The following is a 23,156-nucleotide window of genomic DNA, read 5'->3' as shown; positions in this document are numbered from 1 at the left end:
TCACAACCCATCGACCCACCTACTTTGTCCACCACCCATACTTCTCTCCCTTTATTACAAACCTCTCTCTTAGGCCCAAGTCCAGGTTCTGGCCCAAATCTATCACTCTCTTCCATATCTTCTCCTATCTCCCCTGACCCTAATTCTAATTTCCAAATACTGCCCAATCCCTCGATCTCGTCTTCTCCAAACTCTTTGTCTCCTCCAAACCCTTCGCCTACTCCAAATCCTATTTCTCCTTCTAATTCTCCTCTCATCTCTATGTTTCCTTCTAGACCCTCAACAATCCTTCATCCTCCTCGTTCTCATGTGATTACTCGCACTTAAACCAACAGTTCTCGACCCCGCACGCTCACGAATGGCACAATTCCTTACCCACAACGACGACACTACCTTCTTACCATTGTTGTTGTTCCAAATGATCCTTCCAGTTTCTCAGTTGCAAGTGAATTCCCTAAATGGCAAGAAGCCATGGCCCAAGAACATCATGCCCTAATCCAGAACCATACATGGAGTCTGGTACCTCCTAATCCCTCCTTTAATGTTTTAGGTTGTAGATGGGTGTTTAAAACTAAATTTCACTCTGATGGTTCCTTTGAAAGAAGGAAGGCCCGATTAGTAGCCAAAATCTACCATCAATGATCTAGCCTTGATTTCCATGACACTTTCAATTCTGTTGTGAAATCCACTACAATTCGTTTGATTATTTCTCTTGTTGTTACCAATGGTTGGCCTCTGCGCCAATTAGATATTCAGAATGACTTTTTACACGGTGACTTATCTAATACCGTGTACATGCAACAACCCCAAGGGTTCATTGACTCGAAATTTTCACACTACGTATGCAAATTGCATAAAGCCATTTATGGCTTAAAACAGACTCCTAGAGCCTGATTTGCCCAACTTAGTTCTTGGTTGATTTATATGGGTTTTCTGCTTCTCAAACATAGCCGTCCTTATTTGTTCTAAATAATGGTGACTTAAAAATGTTCATCATTTACATGGATGATATAGTTATTATCTCATCAAAAACAAGTATCATTGATTCTCTGATTTGTGATCTGTCTACTGCCTTCCCTGTTAAAGACCTTGGCTGATTATCTTTTTTCCTTGGGCTTGAAGTGGACTATTTTAGCTTTGGTCTTTTTTTTTTTTTTTTTTTTAAAAAAATACATTAAAGAGTTGTTAGTCAGAAGCAAAATGCTTCATTCAAAACCCATTAAACTCTCTCAATATGATTCCCCTGAGTTTGAGGATAGTACTCTATTTCAAAGTATTGTAGGAGGGTTGCAATACTTATCCCTCAAAAGACCTGACATAGTCTTTGTTGTAAACAAGGTATGTCAGTTTATGCACTGTCCAAAAGTTTCTCACTGGACTGCTGTGAAAAGAATACAAAGGTATCTTAAGGCCACAATCAACTACGGATTATTTTTAAAGTCTCGATCTAATGTTTTTCTGCAAGCCTACACGGATGCAAATTGGGCAGAAGGCTTTGCTGTTTTTCTGGGCAATCACAATATTTCTTAGAGCTCCAAAAAGCAAAAGATTATGGCTCGATCAAGCATAGAAACTGAATGCAAGTCACTCTCTTCCACTGCAACTGAGTTGATATGGTTACAAACCATGCTTAAAGAATTAGGAATTCCATCATCTAAACCTCCTATGCTTTGGTGTGATAACATAGGCACCACGTATCTATCTGCAAACCCAGTTTATCACTCACGGACAAAGCACATGGACATTGACTATCATTTTGTAGGGGATAGAGTTGCTGCTCAAGCACTACAAGTTTCCTTCTGCAGCTCCAAAGAAACTTGCTAATTTGTTTAGTAAACCTTTAGTTTCTAATAAGTTTCTTTCTTTTCGTTTGAGTCTCAATATTCTTGAGACTCCACTAGACTCGAGGAGCCGTATTAACATATAAAGTCATTTTTCTGTAAATAGCACTAGAATATTCTAGAAATAGGCTATTAGCTATATTGGTTTTATTATGCTGTTTTGGTTATAACAGAACTGATTCCTTTTGTATGTGTATAAACACACAACACCTCTAGTATGAATATATGATGGATTTGATGAAAACCTCATCTGTTAACAGATATAAGTTATCCCTTTAAACAAAGGTCCTGACGTGCATTGCATACCGAAATAAATCTGCTTTTTAACTTGCTTAAATTGTAAGTTCACAAAGAGGAAATCATTTATGCAGGGAAACAGCACTGTACAAAATTCCAAACGCTAAGGCAAAAAAGAAGCTCCCATCTCAAGAAAGCTTATAGAAACACAACATATCAGTTTCATTCCCATTGGTTGAAAGCCGTACCGCAGAAACAGAAGTTTTCACCTTTTGCATTGATGATTATTCAAAAAAGTAGACTCCAAATTAAGAAGGGTTAAAAAAAAAAGAAAAAGAGAAGTGATTGATCCCATTCCAATATCTTAAGAAATAAAATACATAAATAATTGCAGCCTCTACAAAATACAGGATTGATCATCTACAAATGAATCAAACTATGAATTAATTTACAAAAAATACCGATTCTAATTGATCTCAGTGATCCCTTTTGAGATCAAAATCCCCTCCCTGAACTCTGCCAAACCTCCACATTTTGCTGATCTTTCCGGGTCACAAACATCTTGTTCCCTCCAAAAGCCAAGTTGGTTATCTTGGAACCTCCCATATCCTTCACTCTCCCCATTAAGTTTTTCCTAAAGACCCTGTCTTCCAACTTATCTTCACTCTGCTTTGAACAGCCCATCACTACCTCTGTCCACAGCTCTATATTCCCTCCCTTACTGCAAAACACTTGATTCCCATGACTCTCAATCTTGTACCCGACACCTTCCTTCTTCCCATTCACAAGTTTTCTTCTATCCCCAAGGCAAACCCATGGATTATCACTATCAATATTGCGGAAATCTGAAAAGTACACCTCGCCCGTGTTCACACCAACCTTAAAGATTCCTGACAAATTATCCGAAACTGCTATATCCGAAAAGCAATCTACCTTCTCCTTAAGCTCCCATACCATATTTCCCGATCTTACATCCCAGAATTTGATGTTACCCAATACTCCCGAAGGCCCACTATGAGACCCGGATGCCATTAACAAATTATAACCAGAAACCCAATTCAATTTCGTGGCAGGGATCGCCGAATCAATCTCGGCACCATAAATTTCAGAGTGACCTACCTCAGCTACCGGAGTCAAGGTCTGCAGATCATAAACCATAATCGAATTCGAATTCCGCCGACCCGATTCGAAACTAGCGAATAGAAGCTCGGGCGAGGATCCAATTGCTTGCACTGTCGAACTTGATCGAGTCACATTCTCCCAATTCAAGCTCTCTTTTACAATCCCCCTTTGAAGATCAAGAATCTGAAGCCCCGAGAAATCCGTGGCCCCGGCAGCGGCCACGGATGGCGATATCGCCAGCAGCGAATCAATTGCCGTAAATTGGGTAAGAATCGTTGACTTTGTTCTCAACGACCAATCAAACGATGTTATCTTGCTACCATGCGCCACGTGGACCGAGCCGCACGGCGTCGTAGCAATCGTGGACGGCGAATTGCGGCCATTCAACGGTAAAACCAACGATTTCTCGAGGTTAAACGCGTCGAATTGCGACGGGTTTGAGAGCGAATTCAGTAAAAGGGGTTCGATGCCGTAGAACTGGGACTCGGAAATCAGGTCTTGGAGGTCGAAAGCTTTGGCCTTGGAGGGAAGATTACCGGTTCTGAGAAGCGAAAGAAGGACCGAGAACAACTCGGGGTCTCGGTCGATGAAAGGCGGACCGGAGTGCGAGACGGAAATCCGAGAAAACAGGGACTTGGGTCCGGCTAGACTAAGGGTTTGCTTGGTGGTCTGAAAAATCTGCCCACCCACATCGACAGTGACTATGTTAGAATCTGTTTTGGTTCGTCCAGCCCCGTTTGTTGCCCAGCCCTCAAAAGGTGGCATATTTAAATAATTTTTCAAACCACTTCTACGAAGAAACCCTGAAACCTGAGAAATTTGGAAATGAAATCGAGCACTGGGAGAAAAGAAAAGGCACTGGAATTCTTTGAGCGGGGATTATGGATTGCTGGTGGAAGAAAAATAAGAGATGGGCGCAGGTATGTATAAAGGGAGAAGGGGTTGGTTTGGTTGGTGGAGTTTGTGCCTTTCCTGGATTCTTTCCTGGATTCTAGAAGCTGATAAGGACCTCATGGGTTTTGGACCTTTGGTCAACAATGACGAAAGTGGACTTTCGTAAATGGGTTCTAGAAAGCTAAATGGCTTTGCAAAATGTTTAACTCGTTCGGAAATGGCTGACTTTTTTAATGTAGCCGCCCAAGATGGACTATAGACTTGGCTGATTCCTCAAGCAACATACGTATCTGAATACTTTTATCTTCTTCTTTTTTAAACATATTATTCATCATTTTTAACTGTATTTTGTCATTATTATCTAATCTCATTCATATTTGTTTTTAGAGTGTACTTACATTTTTATTTATAATTTTATTTATAAAATTTATTTTATTAGTTTTTTTTTAAATTCAAATTTTATAATTTTTAACATATTAATAATCGTAGAGTGTGTAAATACTACATAATTACTTTAAAAAAAATAAAATTTATTATTAAAAAATTAATTTTTTTTATATAGATCTCGTATTTACTTATTTTTTTTAAATGGATTGTGCTGCACTTGTACACTCTACGACTGCAAATATAATTTCTCTTTTTTTTTATAAGTTTTAGTTATACTTTTTAGTGATTAAACACTAAAAAAATTATTATATCAATATTTCTCGGTCATAAATTAGGACTATTCAATAAAATTAAGAGCACCTGACTTCTTTATAAATAACAAATAAAAATAAATAAATAAATCTGATCCAATTCTTTGCTCGAGGGAAATACTGAGAAGAGAACCAGCAAAAGATCTGTGCTTAGAACGCCGACTCAAAAGTAGCTGAAACCAAACTTATGCTCGGATGGAACTCTGAATTACATTCACATGAGCCTCCTCCTCAGTGGATTAATGATTCTCAGCCTAATCCCATGTTTAGCCCATTAAGGTGTAGGCAGAAGCTTTTGCAATAATAGATTTCATATATGCATTGATTCAACATTATTATTTTTTTATTGGCATTGGATGTCCGAGAACAAAGTCACAACTAATCCTGGGATGCACAAGCCCTCGACAAAATATTTCAAGCAAGGTATTGATACGACATTAATCAACTGGCAAGAAAACATACTTCAGAGATTAATTTCTTCACTAACAGCACTGATAATGTATTACAACTATTATATTAACTGTTCTATTGCCATTTATCTTACATGGGAAGAGGGTGATGGCACAGACATCTAAAGGCAGCTATCAACTTTTGTTTCGGCCTAAAGTAGGGGAAAAAAATACACATTATCCATAAAAAAGGTCCTAACAAAGTATGCCTGTCTTTAGGCCAGGGACAACAAAAAGCCTCCTTACCTGAGTCAGTCATGTAGTTCGTCCTCCAATCAAATATAATACTTCTTTACAATTGGATTCAACAATTTTGGGGTTAGGTTGCTGTCAACCAGGTCGCACACCAAAGCCATGCTGCGAATTCTCGCAACTCTCCATGAACATGGAGGCATCAAGTGAGAGATGCATACCAGTTAGCTAACGCCTGGTTGTATCATAGGGAAGAAAGACCAATTCTTGGTCTGCCCACTCTCCTTCCCCACAACGTTTTCATTTGCCCACCAGTCAGTGCTAGCATCAGGCCTACAAGAGTCTCCTCCATCTGTATTGTCAAAATTGAATTCTTTAGCCGAACCAAGAGTGATAGACCGATGCTTCTGATGCTGCTCTGCCTCCTCCCGATCCTCAGGAGATTTCTCTGGTGCATAATTGGAAGTTTCACCAACACGGCAGTCATTACAATCAGTGACTCCAGTAAGATTTTGTCTTTCGGCAGTTGTATCTTTTAGAGACACTGATATGGCTTCAGCCAATGGCAATGGTTTCTTATCAACACATCTTGCCTCATGTTCAGCAGTTAACTCAAACGAGAACCTACGACTAACAGCATCCTCGTCATCCCGCCTTCCATTGTCGGGATGCCAATGTGAAATAACTTCAGAAATCTGACCGTTGAGAAGAAAACCATCATGAGATGTGGGCCTCACAGCATCAGGAGTCAACGAACCAGAACCTTGATGTGATCTGTGATCACGGGTGGACAGCTTATATAGGCTCAAAAGCTTGGGAGGGTCACCTGTTCGAAACTCAAGGATGTGGTGACCACCAGCAGCAAATTCGTGGTCAGGGAAAGGAGATGAAGTACCTGAACCTGAGATCCCAGAGCTTGGGGATATTAGCTGACCAACTGGGCTTCCAGGGTGAAGTTGATAAGACTGGAATTCATAGTATGAAAATGGGAATTTCTGACAAGCCTCACCATTCCGGAGGTTGGGATCAAGCAGCTGAGCAAATGGCACTTCAGGTGAGGAAGGTGTGGTCAAGTGGACAGACTCAGGAGGTGGAGTGAAAGGAGCAGTTGATGGTTCAGTGGTGAAGGTTGAGAAAACCGGTGGAGAGACTAACTGAGTTTCATGGGCATAAGGACCTATGGCAAAAATTGAGGCAGGCCCACCTGGGGAGTACATATTTGCAGCAATAGAAGAGCGTGACAATATACCCACTGGTGATTGTGTAGCAGAAGGAGGTTCTGATTGAAGGAAAGATGCAGGAGAGGAGGGAGGTGCAACAAAGGGAAATACTACCGCTGGTGTTTGGATTAGATTTTCAGATCCAGAAGCATCAGTTCGAGAGGATGTTGTTTCAGGAACCAACACAGCATGCCCAATTCGTTTTGTGTGTTTGTGAGATCCAAAACACCAATATGTGCTCCAGCAGCTTCCCCATCTTCTCTTCTGCATATGACCAAATATTATGAGAAAAAAATCTAGTAAAGTAAATAATACCAGATTCCCTCTGTATCAAATAATATGATTTCACATTCTAAGTAAAGCCCAGCCCTTAAAATACATAGAAGCCATCCAGCAGGAGCACACCAATAAAATCCTCAGTTTAATTCCATCACTTTTTGTTGAGGCAATTCTTACTTGTTTATCGGCAACTAATCTTTGAACCACGAAACCAAGGGATGTTAGAGCAAGATATCTCAGCAGAACCATGGACGAAGGAAGAGAAAACATAGGTTGAAAATAATTGCACATATATATCAAAAGCACACTAGCCACTAGCATCTTCTGGACTAGAAGAAAAGTCACTATTTTGAAATTTTCCCCAGTATGTTTTATGGCCACATGCCATAGAAGCAAAACAGGAAAAGCTCAACATCATCAGACATATAAATGGCTGGCTTGTTGGATACAATCATCAGTATTGGGTATAAAAGTTTGAACTTGGCAAAGAATTTTCTAAGCATTGAGTGCTCCCTTTTGGTTTTCTTCCAATGACAGCAGCCATTAACAAGAGAATATGCAATACACCAAACTTATCATCTCCTAAAATAAAGTTTTACAGTTTAAACAAAATACAATCTCAAATGAGCATGAAATTTCACTTCTTAGCATCAACAACAGAACTTATGCATGCATCCAGGAACCCATCCCTACCGCAGTAAGTTTGTTGAAACTGTAACAATATATTTTTGGACTTGATAAGTTTGGTATATTTTCATATTCTAACAGGGAGATAGAGAAGCGCTCTTTCTTATCTCTGAAAGGGAAGCTCGGTCCAAGGTCCAGTAAGTTTTTTAAAAAATCAAAAGAAAAGAAGAAAAGAAAAAAAAAAAAAAAACCTCCAGGCAGCTATGTTTAAAAAGAAATGTGTTTGGTACACTCCTGATCTGACAGTGTACTCCAATCTATGAACAACAAAATGGCCTTCCTTATTAAAGGACAGCCAAAATTTCCAGTTTTATAAAACCTTGAGAAACATTAGCCTATCCCGTCATCTAATATACAAAAAAAGAAAATAATTAAGTGAAGAGACACCATCATGATTCTCCCCCACCACTTCTCCCATTATACATGCATGCTCTAAACTGAAGTGAAACTCAAACCAAATCCACGGCTTTCACATGTACATTTCAAAACCCATCTATGTATTACAACCTCCATCATAGCGACTCTGCCTCTACAGAGACACATTTCATGCTCTCAGCAAACTTTCTTTTCCACTTACCAACAGTAAAAAGATAACTTATTGTGCTTCTTTCACACTCAGAAACAACTCTACAAACTCGAAAGCTCAGGAATATGTTCTAACATAAACACAGACTACCAAACTGGTAATCAAATTCCTGAAGTACCAGAGTACCAAAACGGTATCTTAGGCTGTGGACACTCATTTACCCCAAAGCAAAGCTACACACTTTCATCTAAAAGTCAACCCTCTCAAACTAAACCAAAGAATTTTAACACTCCGTCGACTTAGCTTTCTGGAAATACTTGCATTGCTTTTCTAAAGCAAAATTGGACTAATTGTTTCCCTCAAAAAAGGCATTATTTTTCTAAAGCCAACGAAACAGTGTGTGATTGGGTTCATTATCACACTGAAAACTCAACCAAAAAAATAAGAACAAACAAAACAAAATCGACACAATCATTAATTACTATGGCATTAAAAAAAGCCGAAATCAATTAAGCAATCAAGGAAAATAAAACAGATCTCAAATCTCACAACTAAAACTATATAAAAAAAAAACATTTAAACATCATTCCAATTATTATCAATCAAATTAACGCAATCCGAAAGTGAAAAAACAAATAAATCCATATTGAAAGAAAAACAAGTCGGCCAAATTTTGTATAAGATTTGTACCTGAACTGTGGCTTGAGGAGCACGATTGTCAGCCGACGCCATCGCAGTAGCAGCAGCACTTATAGTCTCCAAAGCGTTGTTTTCAGCTCTCGAATCACCATTCGCACCTCTCATCTCCGCTTTTCTCGATCAGCCAACACCTAGTTTTCACTGAAAGAAACCTTTTTTTCAGTCGCAAACCGGATTTTTCTCTGCCGAAGAAAAAATGATCACAATTTTCTCTAGAAAATTCTATTACGGAAGAGGAATGAAGGAGCAAAGAAAGGGAAGGAGTTGGGATTTGTAAGAACTTATAAATATTAAGAATTTATTTATTTATTTATTTCATTTGCTGCAAGTAACGCTTCTGAGGTCAAACACGGCAATGACTTGCTTTCTAAATGTGATTATCTATATTTATTTCAATTAATATCTAGCGCTAAGCACTACGAGTAATTTACATAATTGCCCTTTATCGTTATAATTCTGTAAAGTCTAGATTCTGTGAAATTTCCCCAATTAGGATGTCAAATATGATGTGTACTCTCTCATCCATATCTAACGAAATTCCCAATTCATCCTTTGGGTTCCAAATCTTATGTCAAATTCTTATTTCAAACTGTTCAAATATAGGATACCTTTTTTCTTTTTTCCTTATGAATTAATATTCAATTCGTGTAATTATCAAAATCTTTTCATTATTTTAGATTTTGGTTCGATTCTTCCGCACATACAGTTTTTAGGTATATTGTAAGAAGAATTATTCTATTTTAAAGCTGGTTTATAGAACATATCATACATATTTATAGATTTTGTTATATATCAGATATTATTCATTTTTATACTTCATACTTGATAGTTTTTTTTTTTTTATAGTATAAAAATTTTTTTTATAAAGTGTAGAGTGTGAAGTAATAAATAATAACGGATGAAAATAATTATTTTTATGTAAGTGATAAAATTTGATTTATTATTACAAATTATGGCCTGTAATATTGTACTGTCGTTAAGGATAGCATCGTCACATGTGATTTCTTTGATTAAATAGTGTTACCGAGAAAACCCTTTTTTTTTATATATTTATTTTTAGCTTTCGTATCGGTGATGTCAAATGTGAGTGCACGTGTGCACATCCAGTTCCACAATACCCTAGAATTTTGGGACCCATCCCTCCCCAAAAATTCTTCCACCCTTTACCAGCCACCAACTTTATTATAAAAGCTTAAACTAACTTGCACGGCTGCTCCATCTCTCTCTCTCTCTCTCTGATGACATAACACAACATTGTGACCTTTATAAATAATATTTATTTTATTTTACTGAAATTGATGACCTCAAAGCTCAAACCCCCTGATCTCTTTTTTCACACATGGAGCACTGTTGTGGAATATCATTGTTGCAAAAAAAGCCTTTCTGTGTTTTTAACTTTTCTTCTACCTTTTAAGCATTTTGGCAGAGTACCTTTACAGATTGTGATTCGCTTTATTTATTTATTTACTTTTACTCTTTTTAAACTTTATAATTTTTGAGATAAAAAATTAGGGATTCATGGATGAAAAAGCTAGCCTAATCAACAACTAATCAGGTCATGGGTCCCACCCAAACTTGCCCCCAGCTAGATATTTCCAGGCAATGCATGCAACATAATGAGCTAGCTAGCCCTCACTCTAGACTTTTGGGGGGTATAATTATTTTTGGATAGAAAAAGAGAGAATTTGATTTGGAAAGTGGGTATTGAAAATGATTGATGATGAATCAAAGATGATATATATATATATATAAAGCTTTATATATTGTACCCTTTGTGACATGCAATTACTCCACTAATTAATGCTGTGTTTTCTGCAAGGATTTGAGTTAAACTTGTTTAAAAGAATATGATTAGTGCACAATTTCTGAAGTTTGATAGAAGAAAACAAGGTTTTGAAGACCTAATCAGGCTGGCAATAACCCATCCACATATTCCAAGCGTGGGAAAGTAGGCCATGAAGTGATACATATTACATACCCCTAAGAAAAAGACTCGAGAGTTAGATGCAGTGAGCTGCATGCTTTTGACTCAATCCTGGCCTTTGGAATTATGACACGAGGTCTTACCATTTTTTCAATTATTGCAACCATTTGTTAGCTTATTATAGGTCAATTAATGACAGAGATCAAGAGAATTGTTTAATCTCATGATTCTCATGTCCTAGTTTTCTTTCTTTCTTTTAAAAAATGATAGTTACAATCATAAGTGTGTAAATATCGTATAATCACAAATATATAATACTAAAAAAATTAATTAATTTTTTAATAATAGACCTACTCTTTTTTAAAATGATTATACGATACTTGCGCACTCTACGATTACATGTAATATTACTCTTTTCTTTTTTTTTACATGGATGGCACGAAAAGGTGGACCAAAAGTGGCCAGGGATTTCATCAGCCATGCATGCATGAGTTTTTCATTAATTTATTTCCCTTGGCCGGGACTTGGATCATCAGCTTTGTCTTTCCCTACATCCAATTGAAATATATAACATGTGTAAATTTGTAATTGGCTATGTCATGAATTGATATTGATGATGCTGCATGGGAGACTTGAGAGTTTTTTGAGGCTAGATCGAGATCTCAACAATGATTTGTAAAATAAAACCCACATATACAAGAGATCAAGCTGCTTTTTTATACTTCAATTGAAAAAGGAAATTAAGTTCTAATTTTTGGATGCTTTCATTTATTCCATACTCATTCTACTTGGTATTATTGGCAATATAAAGGTACAAGGAAAAGCATCTAATATTCCTCTTTTCCTTGGCTTCTAAAAAATCAAAGCATTACAAAGAAGACTTTTCTGGCCATAATATAACTTTTTTTAAGTAAAGTCCTAGCTAGGATAACTAATAATAATAAAAGAAAAAGCAACCAATCAAAACATGGGTTAAATTTCAAACCTTTATTGTATTTTTTATTTCCCCACTTTTTGCTTGACCTTTCCACAACCAAAAAAAAAACCCTAAGAAAACATTAAAAATCCCCAAATATTTATAATTGGCAAAGAAACATATTCTTCAACATTTTGGTTTGGTATTATCCATTTGGTGATTAGGTTTAGGCCTAATTTTAGGATAGAGAGTAGTTTGACTTCACACAAAGATATCATGTACATTTTTATATGATAATGCTTAATTCACCATCGAAAATAGTAATTAATTTTTTTTTATTTAATAATTAAGGAAGTATTTTTAAATAATATTATAATTTTTATTTTTAAAAAAATATTTAAAGATATTAAAAAAATTATGAAAAAAATAAAAAATAAAAAACAAATTTACTCATTTCAGTGGATTTCCTCGCAGCGTCGTGTGTTAGGCTTTTGTACACAGTAAAAGGTTGGCTACCTGCAACCAAAAAAGCCTCTGTTTGAACAGCCAGACGGACCAAAAGTTTGAAGTACCAATACCAATGGACTACACGTGGCTTCCCTGCATGCACCAGAACGAGGTAGCAACCTGGTAGTTTAACGGAGTTGGTACAAGTTGTCCTATTATTCTATGCCACGTGATGTAATAATCTTAACCCATGATTACTTGCTTTTGAGACATGATTTGTGTAAGCATCAGCAAGGCTGTCTTTAAAAGATCCTACGGTTGTCGTTGCTGCATGTGGAATCGTCAGAGCTGAGAACAGTCCGTTCTGATCAATACAAAGGTCGTCCCAACCACGCAGTGACACGTGCAGATGAAGCCGGCATGTTCTGCGATGCAGCCTTGAAGCATGCAAATTACACTGGAAGTAGCGGTGATGTACGAAATTCGTGTGTTTTTCGTAAATTTTTTAACTCAATAATCTAATCTCATTTAATTATTATAATTTTTTATATTTATATATAAAATAAAATAAATAATTTAATTTTTTTAAACTTTAAAATAAAAATAATATTAATTAAATATATTTTATTTAAATTTTAATTTTTATCTCAACTCATGTGAAAACAAACAAAATTTTCTAAATCAAATTTTATTATAATTAATGTTGAACCGTAGTTTATTCAGGAATAATATTTGATATCGTAATTTGTAATACTTCCATGTTAAACATTTCTGTCTTCAAATTATTAGATAAAATAAATAAATCTTAATTCAAAATTTCAAGCATTTAATATGTTTATTTTATGAGAAATTATCTTCATTTTATAAAAATAAATTCATAAATTAACATAATTTTATAAGATACATTAGATATATTTTATAATAAAAATAATTTTATAATATTATAACAAATCACATCAATTTATAAATATATTTTTATAAAAAAAATTTGACTAAAATATTTTTTTTATTTAATTACACGAATGAAAACCGAAAGTGGATGAAGTACTTTTTTATTGTATTTAAAAAATTTACAAACACATTTAAAAAGACTTCCTTCACAATTAAGTAAAAATAAATAAATAATAAATAAACGAAAATCGGTAGCTTTTGTCTTACATTCTGCATGCATCATTTCCCTTACACGGACAGTCAAATAGCACTTGCCTTTGGATTCTCGTTAGAAAAACCGGGGCTCACATGAACCGTTTTTATGAAACTACCGAAGAGGCCCATTTCAATACATAACAAAACAAACCTTTTCTACAACTTTTCAAACATAAAAATCAGCCCTCACGACATCAAGAACATCCGGTGATATTATGTAGTTGGTATTGGTGTAATCAGGCTTGAGAAAACTGTTGCAAGCGACTCTTTGAGGGTCCTGGTTTCATCCAAGTTGAGGGGAAAAGAAACAAGCATATATAGAGAACTCTTTACATGAAAGAAACACACTTCATTATATATATCATAAACAGCCCCATCCACATCCCAACAAAACAAAACGAAACAAAGAGATGTCAAATTCCAAGTAAAAAGTAATACATAAAGGGCATACGTTTTTGTGGAGATGCAGCAAAAAGTGCCAGAACATATTTATTTTTGGTCCCCGGTACCGGTGGTGCATTCTCTGGACATTTTCAGCAAAGATAAACTACAAAATTTAAGCAGCCAAGCTTTTTGAGGCAATTTCAAACACGTTCTCTGATAGTCCATTGGTAGACATGATCTTCTCCAGCTGTGCCTGCAAAACCCCAATCCATTTTTAACAAGATTATTTCAAATTCACGAGCTAATTGTGGTACTTAGACATTATGAGAAGCGTGATTAAATGCAACGAGAGCAACAGCATGTTACCTTGGCAAGGTTTTGCCGGGTTTCATCGTATCGCCTCCATCTAGAAAAAGCTGACACCATGCGGGACGCCACCTGCGATTACAATAAAGATAAAGAAGCAAAAAGTTAGAATTCAGTGATGGCATAGAGCTTGTAGAAAGCAAAAGGCTTCTTTCCAAATGGACCTGAGGATTTAGTTTATCAAGCTGCAGCACGATTTCTCCCAAGAACTTGTAGCCTGACCCATCCTTTGCATGGAAATTCACAGGAGAACCACAAAAACCCCCAATGAGCGAATACACCTTGTTTGGGTTCCGCATGTCAAATGCAGGATGGTTTAAGAGACTCCGAACATTCTCGACATTACCAGGAATGTCAGACATGGCTTGAAGGGCAAACCATTTATTCACAACCTGAAAAATAAAGCATGAGATTGGGAAAGGTAAGATCAAGTTAGACGAAAGCAAAGAGAATTTCCCTGCATAAATCGAACAACATGACAGTTCTCTAAAATCCAGAAACACTTACGAGAAAAACAGAATAAATTGGCATTAGTAAAGAAAGATTAATCTAAAGGGTGGGATAGCAATAAATACACACTAAGCACTGACAATTAGTGACTATCCTGGAACGTATCATTACTTCAATCTTGTAACTTTGAAATAGCAAACAATGACTTGGATGTATTTCTTTCACAGAGATGCTGCGAAACACGAACTTGGTTGTATCTATCAGGGGTGCCCATTTACATCCCTAAAATGTATCCTTTCCATGTAAACAAGCAGAAGTGTGGAACTATATGTACAACTACACAAATACCTACCATAACTGTACTTGAGAAAATCCTGTACAGAATGCATACCATACATCCCCTCCATGAAGTGAAATAAATACACTACACGGAACTCATATAGACCCAAAAAAATCTTTTAAGCAAATTATGAAAAATTGAGTAGAAGTATTACCAAAAAGTCATGCTGCCACTTGCTATAGAAGTCGGCCAGCACATCATCACGAGTTTTACCAGGGTTCTGCACAATGGCCACCAAAGCTGAAAATTGCTCAGTCATATTTGTGGCAGTTCTATACTCATGCAGCGCAAGCTCGGTATACTTGGGATCTTCAAGCAATGCGAGATATGCTACCAGTAATACAAACACATAATCAATCAGTGGAAAGTTTACCAAAGGCCAAACTTGCAAGCATACAACTAATAGCAAAACAGACCTAAAGCAACACTCTTCAAAGCTCGTCTTGCCATATTAGGATGATTAAACACGTACTCTTCTGAGCTCCTATTTTTTTCAACCTGTGAAGCATCAAGATTCAAGACAGGAACTTTCTCCCTCGGTCAAATAATAAAGTAGATAGAAGCACAGGAATAGTAATTAATTCATTATGCAACTCCAGGGAGGATGGCATACTGTTGTGAGTAACTCTGCTTCCAGTTCCAAAGCAAGCTGCTTCCTGATAAAAGTACGAACAGCATGAACAGCATCAGGATCAGCAATTTCCATCACGTCCATTATTTCACCTTCACCAGGTAGAGTTATCGCTTTGGCAATAAACTCCTAGAAAATCAAAGGTCGTTAGATTTATTAGTGCATTCACCCTTCCCCAGGATTGGAAAAAACATCTGGAAAGCAGGAAATGCCTCATCATACTTTATCCAAGCTAGAGTCAGAGAGTATGCTTCTGAGTCCATCCACAAAATTTTGATTAAGAACTAATGGCTTGTTTTGTTGGAAATCAGCCACCAAGTTTAGCATCAACTTGCGTGCCAGCACTTGTCCAGCCTCCCAACTGCAGAACAAAAATAATCAAGTAAATAACTGTTCATTAATTACTCAATAACCAAATAAATAAGTACTGATATATTTAGAATGACAAACCGGTTGAATTCATCAGCATCATGAGCAAGAAGGAAAAACAGATCACTGTCGGTGAGATCGGATTCAAGACGAATAGGAGCACTATAGCCCCTCAATAGAGATGGAACTGGCCGTTCAAATATATCGGAAAACAAAAACTCTTCCTCTTTCTGCTTGTCCAAAACAAAAGCATATGAATTTTAGTATGGGAACAAAAAATATAAAAATAATAAAAGGAATAACCTAATGGCTTAGCAATGTGGTCTCCGGTCAATAAAACATAACACAATTGCCATTGTTCTCCTAGCATATGAAGTACATTGTGTTAGCAACTTAGCAAGATTTTGTATCTCTTCTTTCTCCCAGCCGCAGCATCACAACTGCTGACTTATAATCACATGAGTAATGCTAGGTATAAGTCCCAAATAGACAAGCCTCATGCAGGCCTTTTATAAAAATGTGGGTACCACTCATAAAGAATTTTTGTTTTTCACACTTTTTTATGGTGGGGTCCACTTTTTACAAAGGGCCTACGCGGGACTTGTCTATTGGGGCTCGTACAAATCATTTCTCTAATCGCATTTGAGTGATCGCAAGCAGCCTATATATTTAACAGCTAGAAGAACACCTTTTGGTCCATTGAAATGCGAAAATGGGAAGAAAAATATGTAAAGTTTCTGAATTGACCTTGGTCACTCGAAGCACCGTTGTATATACTGGCTGGTTGTTGCTTGCAACAGACTGCAATGTTCCATCATGATACACAGAGGAAAGAGGAATCTCCTTGCCTGTTGAGTCGAGCAAACCAACTGCTACGGGAATGAACATGGGTTCTTTTACTGGTTGCCCTGGAGTGGGTGGTACCTCTTGACTGTGAGAAGCCCCCATCAAACATAATAGTTAGTGATATCACCAACAAATGAGAAAGACCATGATTTTTTTACCAGAAAAGACAAAAACAGAATCCCAGCATGTGCACCTGAACTTCAAAGAGAAAGTATGAGCTTCAGCATTGTAAGATGATGATACTTTGACAGAAGGGGTCCCAGCTTGGGAGTACCTGTATTTTAGATGAATGTTTTAGGGCAAGGATTGATGCCATCAGAAGAAAACTCAAAAGACAAACGTCCGATACTGACCATTGTAAGAAATTAGCAAAATCAGCACCATTGGCATCTCGCATGGCAGCGAAAAAATCTTCACAGGTTACAGCTTGACCATCATGTCTCTTGAAATAAAGATCCATGCCCTGAAATGTGGAGAAACTGCATAAGCAGGCAGCAGGCAGCAGGCTTCCCATAGACGAGCAGTGTTATCAAATTAACTACATATTTTATCGCATCATCAGCTTCAGGCTCAGGCATATTCTAATCTTACTTTTCTGAACCCTTGACTCCCCAGTAAGGTTTTGTACATCCTGACAACTTCAGCTCCCTGATAATTGGATCATAAGATCAAGTCATTGATGACTTACAATAATTCTCATCCAGAGAAAGAGAGAGATGACGAGTTTGTTGTTTAAGAAATACAAGTCAAACCTTTTCATACACCTGTAAAAGGAACATAAACAATGAACAATTAGACATCTTTCCTGAGAATTCATAACCTACAAGGATTAAAATATACAAATGCAAATTGACAAATCCTACCGTCACTGCACATTTGAAATGTGTGAAGCCCCCAAATCAGCATCATATCCAGCATAATGCACAAGAAAGTCAAACATTCAAAAGTTAAAAGCATGTCACAATCTCCAATTCACCAAAACAAAGTACGTGAACACAACTAAACTCTAGTTTAATTATGCACAAAACATTTTTTTTTTGATAAGTTAGTTTAATTATGCAGAAAACGGGAAACTCGCCTGTGTAGAAATTGTCCATCTGTCAAGAGAAAAAGGGGGGGGGGGGGGAAGGAGGAGGAACGCAAGTTAAAACCTTAATATTCATGAAAACCATATATTATCTTTATAACTTGATAAGAAAGAGTTGTTTAGGGGGTAGAAGAGAAATATAAAATGATTTCGGACCTTAATGTAAGAATGTGGACGTACAGGATGAGCCATGGGACCAGCATCCTGAAAAACCAGGAAAACAAAAATTAGCACTTAAATGCAGCATGTTATACCAAAAACATCTACAACATTAAAGGCACACCCATATTACAAAAGGCATAAATGTCTACCCACAAACACTGCATAGTCTAAGCAATAATTTATCACAACATAGAAACAATGGATAAATCAATCTAGAAGTTACATAAATTTGATATAAGCAAGACCTGTGGAAACTGATAATTTCGAAGCTTTGAAACATCAGCAATCCGCTTCACAGTACGGCTCCCCATGTCAGATGAAAATTCCTACCAATAATGAAAGATTTCTTAAATTCATAAGCTCAATATGGTGAAAAAAAGATACAATTTTTGAGGTTATAAATACCACTTTGTCGATGGTCAAAAGAAAGGCCATACCTGATCTCGGAAAACAGTGAGACCTTCTTTTAGGCTGAGCTGGAACCAGTCACGACATGTCACTCTGCAATTATTATGTCAAACTGAAGTATGAACATGATTTGAATGTTAAAAGATGAAGTTAACAATTAACATGTAAGTTGTGAACCAACATGGAATAAAGAAAACTAGTTTCAAACTGCAGTTACAAGTATAAAAGGGACATGCGTAAGAACATAATTATAAGATCAAGAGCTAATACGCAAATGAATCAGAATCACTTCAAGATGATACGGATGCATATTCTAGAAACAAACAAGAGAGAATATAATTAGATATCAGGAACTAAGGCCCACGGGACATTTATACAAAGATAACGAGCTTTGATGGTATATGAACCAACCTGTTGCCAGTCCAGTTGTGGAAGTACTGCATGACAAACAAGATATGAAACAAAAGTCACTCACATTAAACCCACAAGAACTTATAGAATTCATGTTATTATAGATGTTTCTAACAAACCTCATGGCCAATAACTCCCAAGATTGCTGCATGATCTCCATCTGAAGCAGTTTCTGGTGATGCCAGGACAAGCTTTGAATTGAAGATCTGCAGAAAAGCAATTTAAGCATAATTATGACTTTGAAAATGTAACAATCAAAGGAGAACAATTACGATGAAGTGAAATAATCCATACATTCAAACTCTTGTTTTCCATGGCTCCCCTGATCATCAATTCAGAAACAAGAAGCATGAGTGACAAAAGTGAAGAGAAGCATCATAACATATAGTCACCATAAAATATACAAGAAATGCCAAATGACTATTCACATAACGGGGCATTACAAAAAAAAAAAATTAGCTTACATGTTAAAATCTGGAACAGCCACAATATTAAAGAGATCCAGATCATACTCAAGACCGAACACCTGTTTCCAGAGGCATGTGACAGTTAAGTAGGCTTTGGAATCAAGATAAAAAAGGGTCAAGGAACTCTTAGATCAAAATAAAAACAATCAGGTTTAAAATGAATAAACTAACATCCTCATCCCATTTCATAGCCGCCTTAAGCGAATACATGGCATGAGCAGTCTTTGGTACGTCTTGTGCAGGGGTCCAGATCCTGAGGGAGACCTTTCTACCAGAACGGGTCACAAAAATATCATCTCTGCTCTCCAACTGCCCAGCAACTAAGGCAAACAAGTAGCAGGGTTTCTTGAAGGGATCCTCCCAAAGGGCATAATGCCTACCACCCTGAAGCAAAGCATAATACAATTATAAAGAACAGAACAGACACAATCGACAGAAATAAAAAACAATTTTTACCTCAAGGTCCCCCTGTTCTATGAGATTTCCATTAGACAATAATACAGGGTACAAAGACTTCTCAGCTTCAATGCGGCAAGTGTACTTTGCCATGATATCTGGGCGGTCCTGTATGCAGATGAAACACATCAATCAAAGGAGAAGTTTGAAAAAATTCTTATTACAGTCTACTAGAATAAACGGTCACTACATGTACTCACCTGATAAAATGTTATTTTCCGGAAACCCTCAGCTTCACATTGTGTACAGAAATTCCCAGATGACTTGTAAAGCCCCTGAAAAGGAATTCAACCCAAAAAAAAGAAGACTTATACAGCCCCTGTAATAAATTCAATTAAGTACATGGACATATAATATCCACATGAATGCAAAATAAATCGTGGATATCATGATACCTCTAATGATGTATTCTTCTGAGGATATATCTCAGTAACAATTTCCAAAGTAAATATACCGCTTGGTGGTGATGGGAGCATCAAATGGCGTGAGTCCAACTGGTATTCACCCTCCTATAAAGAAAGAGGAGAAAAATATTGAAAGGGACACAATAATATAAATAACTAAGCTATACTCTCCCCAACAAACACACAGAAACACATGCATAAAACAAACAGCACTAGATATAATGAGATTTGAAAATAATGATTATATTACATTTCATACTGATGGCAATGAAAAGGCACATCTTGAAGGTATGAAATTTTATTTCATGGCATGTAGATGTGATGAAAAGGTAGAAAGCTTGTGCATTAATTTGACTCAAGTTCCCTTCATAAGAAGTTGAAACAAAAACATATTCAATCAGATAGTTCAGGCGCCTAGAAAGTCTTGTATCGAAAGACCATAGGAAAAGTAGAGTATAAAATGCTTACCTTGAGTTCCTTGCTGTTGATCCAAATAGAGACTAGCTTTAGATCGTGTCCATTCAAAACCAGAGGATAAGAACCTATTTCACATGGAAAAAAAATAAATTTAAAAATATTATTCCAAAATTTTATATAAGCTTCAAGTCACACACAAGAATGAAACAAGAGCTAATACTTAGACCACTAGAATAGGAAAATGTGAGAAAAACATTTATGAAAAGCCAATACCTATATATCCAATATATAAATACCACCTGAGAATAAAGTACTAATTGGGAAGAATCATCACAACCTACCTTCAACTCTGGGGGACACAGTTATTTTTGAGCTAACAATAGTTTTCTCTTCGCCCAATAAAAATTTCAAATCCACCTGATGTAATAATTCCATTAGTATCCAAAAGACAAAAGAAAAGGCCACAGAAATACTCCATGAAGTCCTTAATCTAGACATTTTTATTTACATTAAATAAACATATTACCGTATCAAAATAGTAATCAGGCATCTTGTAATCCTTCAAAAAGATTTCTTTTGGTGAATCCATTGCAGGTTCTTCAACTAGCTTTTGCAAGGTTCCTGTGGCAACCGAACAAATTAGCCTCCTGTTGGCTTGCCGAACTCCCTGAAACAACGTTGAGGAATGCAAATGATCAAAAAATTTAACCATAGGAAACCAACCCATATTCTGAACGAGCATCGAATTTTGCTATGGTGAACCAGGAGAACACAATACACTTGGCTTTTTGTGTGCAGAGGGGAAAGCAAAAAAAAGGACCAGTTCAAACATAGCAACTTACAGATTGTGAAAGATATGAAAAGCAACGACTCCTTTGATACAGAGTCTGAAAACAACAATCAATTAAGAGAATTCAGAAACCTTCTTTATTTTCTTTTTCTTTTTCTTTTTCTTTCTCTTTCTTTTTGAAGTTAGGAATTCCTATTCTTTTCTTTGGGATGAATGAAATTCTATTCAACCACATAAAGGGGCAATAGTGCTTACATAATTCAAATCCTAAGGATTCAGATAAAGAGAGAGTGCCTGAGAGAGTGCACGAACCTCTGAAGTAAGGATGCGCCTATATCTAGAGATTTTTCTTGCTGAATTCTCCAAAAAACTAACACGGCATTTAGTCTGAAGATGCAAAAAGACAGATCAATCCATTTATGAAGGTGCTTTAGTCATCGTGAACTAAAAATCATAATAACCAATTTCTCACAGGCATCAACACCACAAAACTCAAATTCAAAAAACCAAACGCAAGGTATCCAAACATCAGCATGTTATGGGCTAAATCCTCACCTGCAGAAGAATTTACATAAACTAGCATCCCAGCTCTCAACATTAATGATATCTTCCTTCTATTTCCCCAAAATTCATAGTCTAAATAATCCCATATAAGACCCCACTCCCCAAGAATAAAATATTATAGCATCCACCAACCAAAGGAAATAAATTTACATAAAAAAAAAGGCTGAGTTCAGATTACATTTGCTGTAACTCTTTCCAATGATACTTTGCTTAGTACCTTTGACTTGGAATACTATTCTGGCACGAGCACCATTGGTTTATACGTACTCTGTGAGCTTATCGTGCACGTAAAAATTCATCTCAACCCAACATGATTTACCAACCAATTAACCACAAACTGTATTAGAGCAATAGTCGGACTCTTGCAAGAAAAGGGTAGTCAGGTGTGATGGGCGAAGGTATACATATTACGCTCACATAGCATCGAAAAAAAAAATTGATTGGCAACACCCCACAAAAAAAATGATAGTTACGAAATTGAAAGGAATAGTACAACATAGAACATAAAAGAAAGTAATCATCAAAAAGCTACTAAATTGATTCCCAAGTTTTCACCACACACTCACAGAACCATTAATGAATTATGAGGAAATGAGAAATAGGTAATCACGGGAACGGAGGAGATCAAGCCCAATAGACCCGCCCTCGCAAACCCCGAACTTTTGCACGGCAGAACCAACCGAGCCATTCAAATGCAAAGAACTAGATAACCTACTACGATTTGAGATGAATCTCATCCAAACTCCCACAAAAGGTTCAAGCTTCGATGAAAGTGAACGAGACCCAGATGATCAAAACCCAAAACGATCGCCAAAACGGCCCGCAAAACCCTAGATCAGAGAGGCCCACAGAGCAACAAGGCTCCTGCCTTGCTTCTTATAGCGATATATGGATAACTCAAACTATGGACAAGAAAATTCAAAAACAAAAACAATAAATAAATAAATATAGCAACAACAACATAAGCCAGGTTTCAGTCAACCTAAACCCAAAAACAAGAACTTTACAATAAATTTGAGACAAATTGATTGATGGCCTCGACCTTCTTGAACGATCGAAGGCAAAGGGAAACAGAGGATTCCTCGAAAAGTGAAGTCGGCACAATGGATGTGAGTCCCCATCATAAGTTATTTAAATATACGAAAAAAATATTAATTAGTTCTGATAATTAGGGAAATATTCTATAGAAAAATATACTATTGGCCAATGTGGGGGCCCATTTTGGGGATTTTTCATATTTACCAGTCACATCGTCGATCTTGTATTTTCAATGGACTGAAAAGGGCTTCAAAAAGCTGGCCCAAATTTATATGGGCCTGTAGATAGG

General features: G+C 36.6%; 3 protein-coding genes across 6 annotated transcripts; all 3 read right to left on the bottom strand.

Annotated features, from left to right (window-relative positions):
• Window positions 1-2,400: 2,400 nt before the first annotated feature.
• LOC109014481 (BTB/POZ domain-containing protein At5g41330) lies at window positions 2,401-4,143 on the bottom strand. Its single transcript, XM_018996961.2, has one exon. It carries the CDS (start codon window positions 3,963-3,965, stop codon window positions 2,574-2,576), a length of 1,392 nt encoding a protein of 463 aa, XP_018852506.1. The 5' UTR covers window positions 3,966-4,143; the 3' UTR covers window positions 2,401-2,573.
• Window positions 4,144-5,254: 1,111 nt separating this feature from the next.
• Window positions 5,255-9,143, bottom strand: LOC109014483. Its single transcript, XM_018996962.2, has 2 exons — window positions 8,836-9,143; window positions 5,255-6,917 (listed from the first exon to the last, which is right to left on the bottom strand). The coding sequence occupies exons 1-2, from the start codon at window positions 8,947-8,949 to the stop codon at window positions 5,658-5,660; spliced, it is 1,374 nt and encodes a 457-aa protein (XP_018852507.1). The 5' UTR covers window positions 8,950-9,143; the 3' UTR covers window positions 5,255-5,657.
• A 4,462-nt stretch (window positions 9,144-13,605) lies between these two features.
• Window positions 13,606-22,956, bottom strand: LOC109014484 (puromycin-sensitive aminopeptidase). 4 transcript variants are annotated; one of them, XM_018996964.2, is made up of 32 exons: window positions 22,440-22,712; window positions 21,578-21,652; window positions 21,318-21,362; window positions 21,002-21,142; window positions 20,817-20,892; window positions 20,527-20,600; window positions 20,050-20,163; window positions 19,855-19,929; window positions 19,655-19,762; window positions 19,370-19,582; window positions 19,196-19,257; window positions 19,026-19,053; window positions 18,851-18,937; window positions 18,732-18,757; window positions 18,350-18,413; window positions 18,158-18,238; window positions 17,907-17,954; window positions 17,742-17,760; window positions 17,527-17,531; window positions 17,416-17,427; window positions 17,255-17,311; window positions 17,017-17,126; window positions 16,857-16,937; window positions 16,565-16,748; window positions 15,899-16,047; window positions 15,671-15,809; window positions 15,431-15,577; window positions 15,234-15,315; window positions 14,972-15,147; window positions 14,192-14,419; window positions 14,028-14,099; window positions 13,606-13,914 (listed from the first exon to the last, which is right to left on the bottom strand). In XM_018996964.2, exons 1-32 carry the CDS (start codon window positions 22,515-22,517, stop codon window positions 13,834-13,836), a joined length of 2,937 nt encoding a protein of 978 aa, XP_018852509.1. In that variant the 5' UTR covers window positions 22,518-22,712; the 3' UTR covers window positions 13,606-13,833. The 4 variants fall into 4 exon arrangements, with proteins under 4 accessions (XP_018852509.1, XP_035541741.1, XP_018852512.1 ...); XM_035685848.1 differs by lacking the exons at window positions 21,318-21,362; window positions 22,440-22,712 and adding an exon at window positions 22,872-22,956; XM_018996967.2 differs by lacking the exon at window positions 21,318-21,362.
• Window positions 22,957-23,156: the final 200 nt, after the last annotated feature.

Source organism: Juglans regia, chromosome 2 (assembly GCF_001411555.2).
Source record: "Juglans regia cultivar Chandler chromosome 2, Walnut 2.0, whole genome shotgun sequence".
Lineage (NCBI taxonomy): Eukaryota > Viridiplantae > Streptophyta > Magnoliopsida > Fagales > Juglandaceae > Juglans > Juglans regia.
The sequence above is the reverse complement of the archived record's forward strand: the minus strand, read 5'-3'. Positions and strand labels throughout refer to the sequence as shown.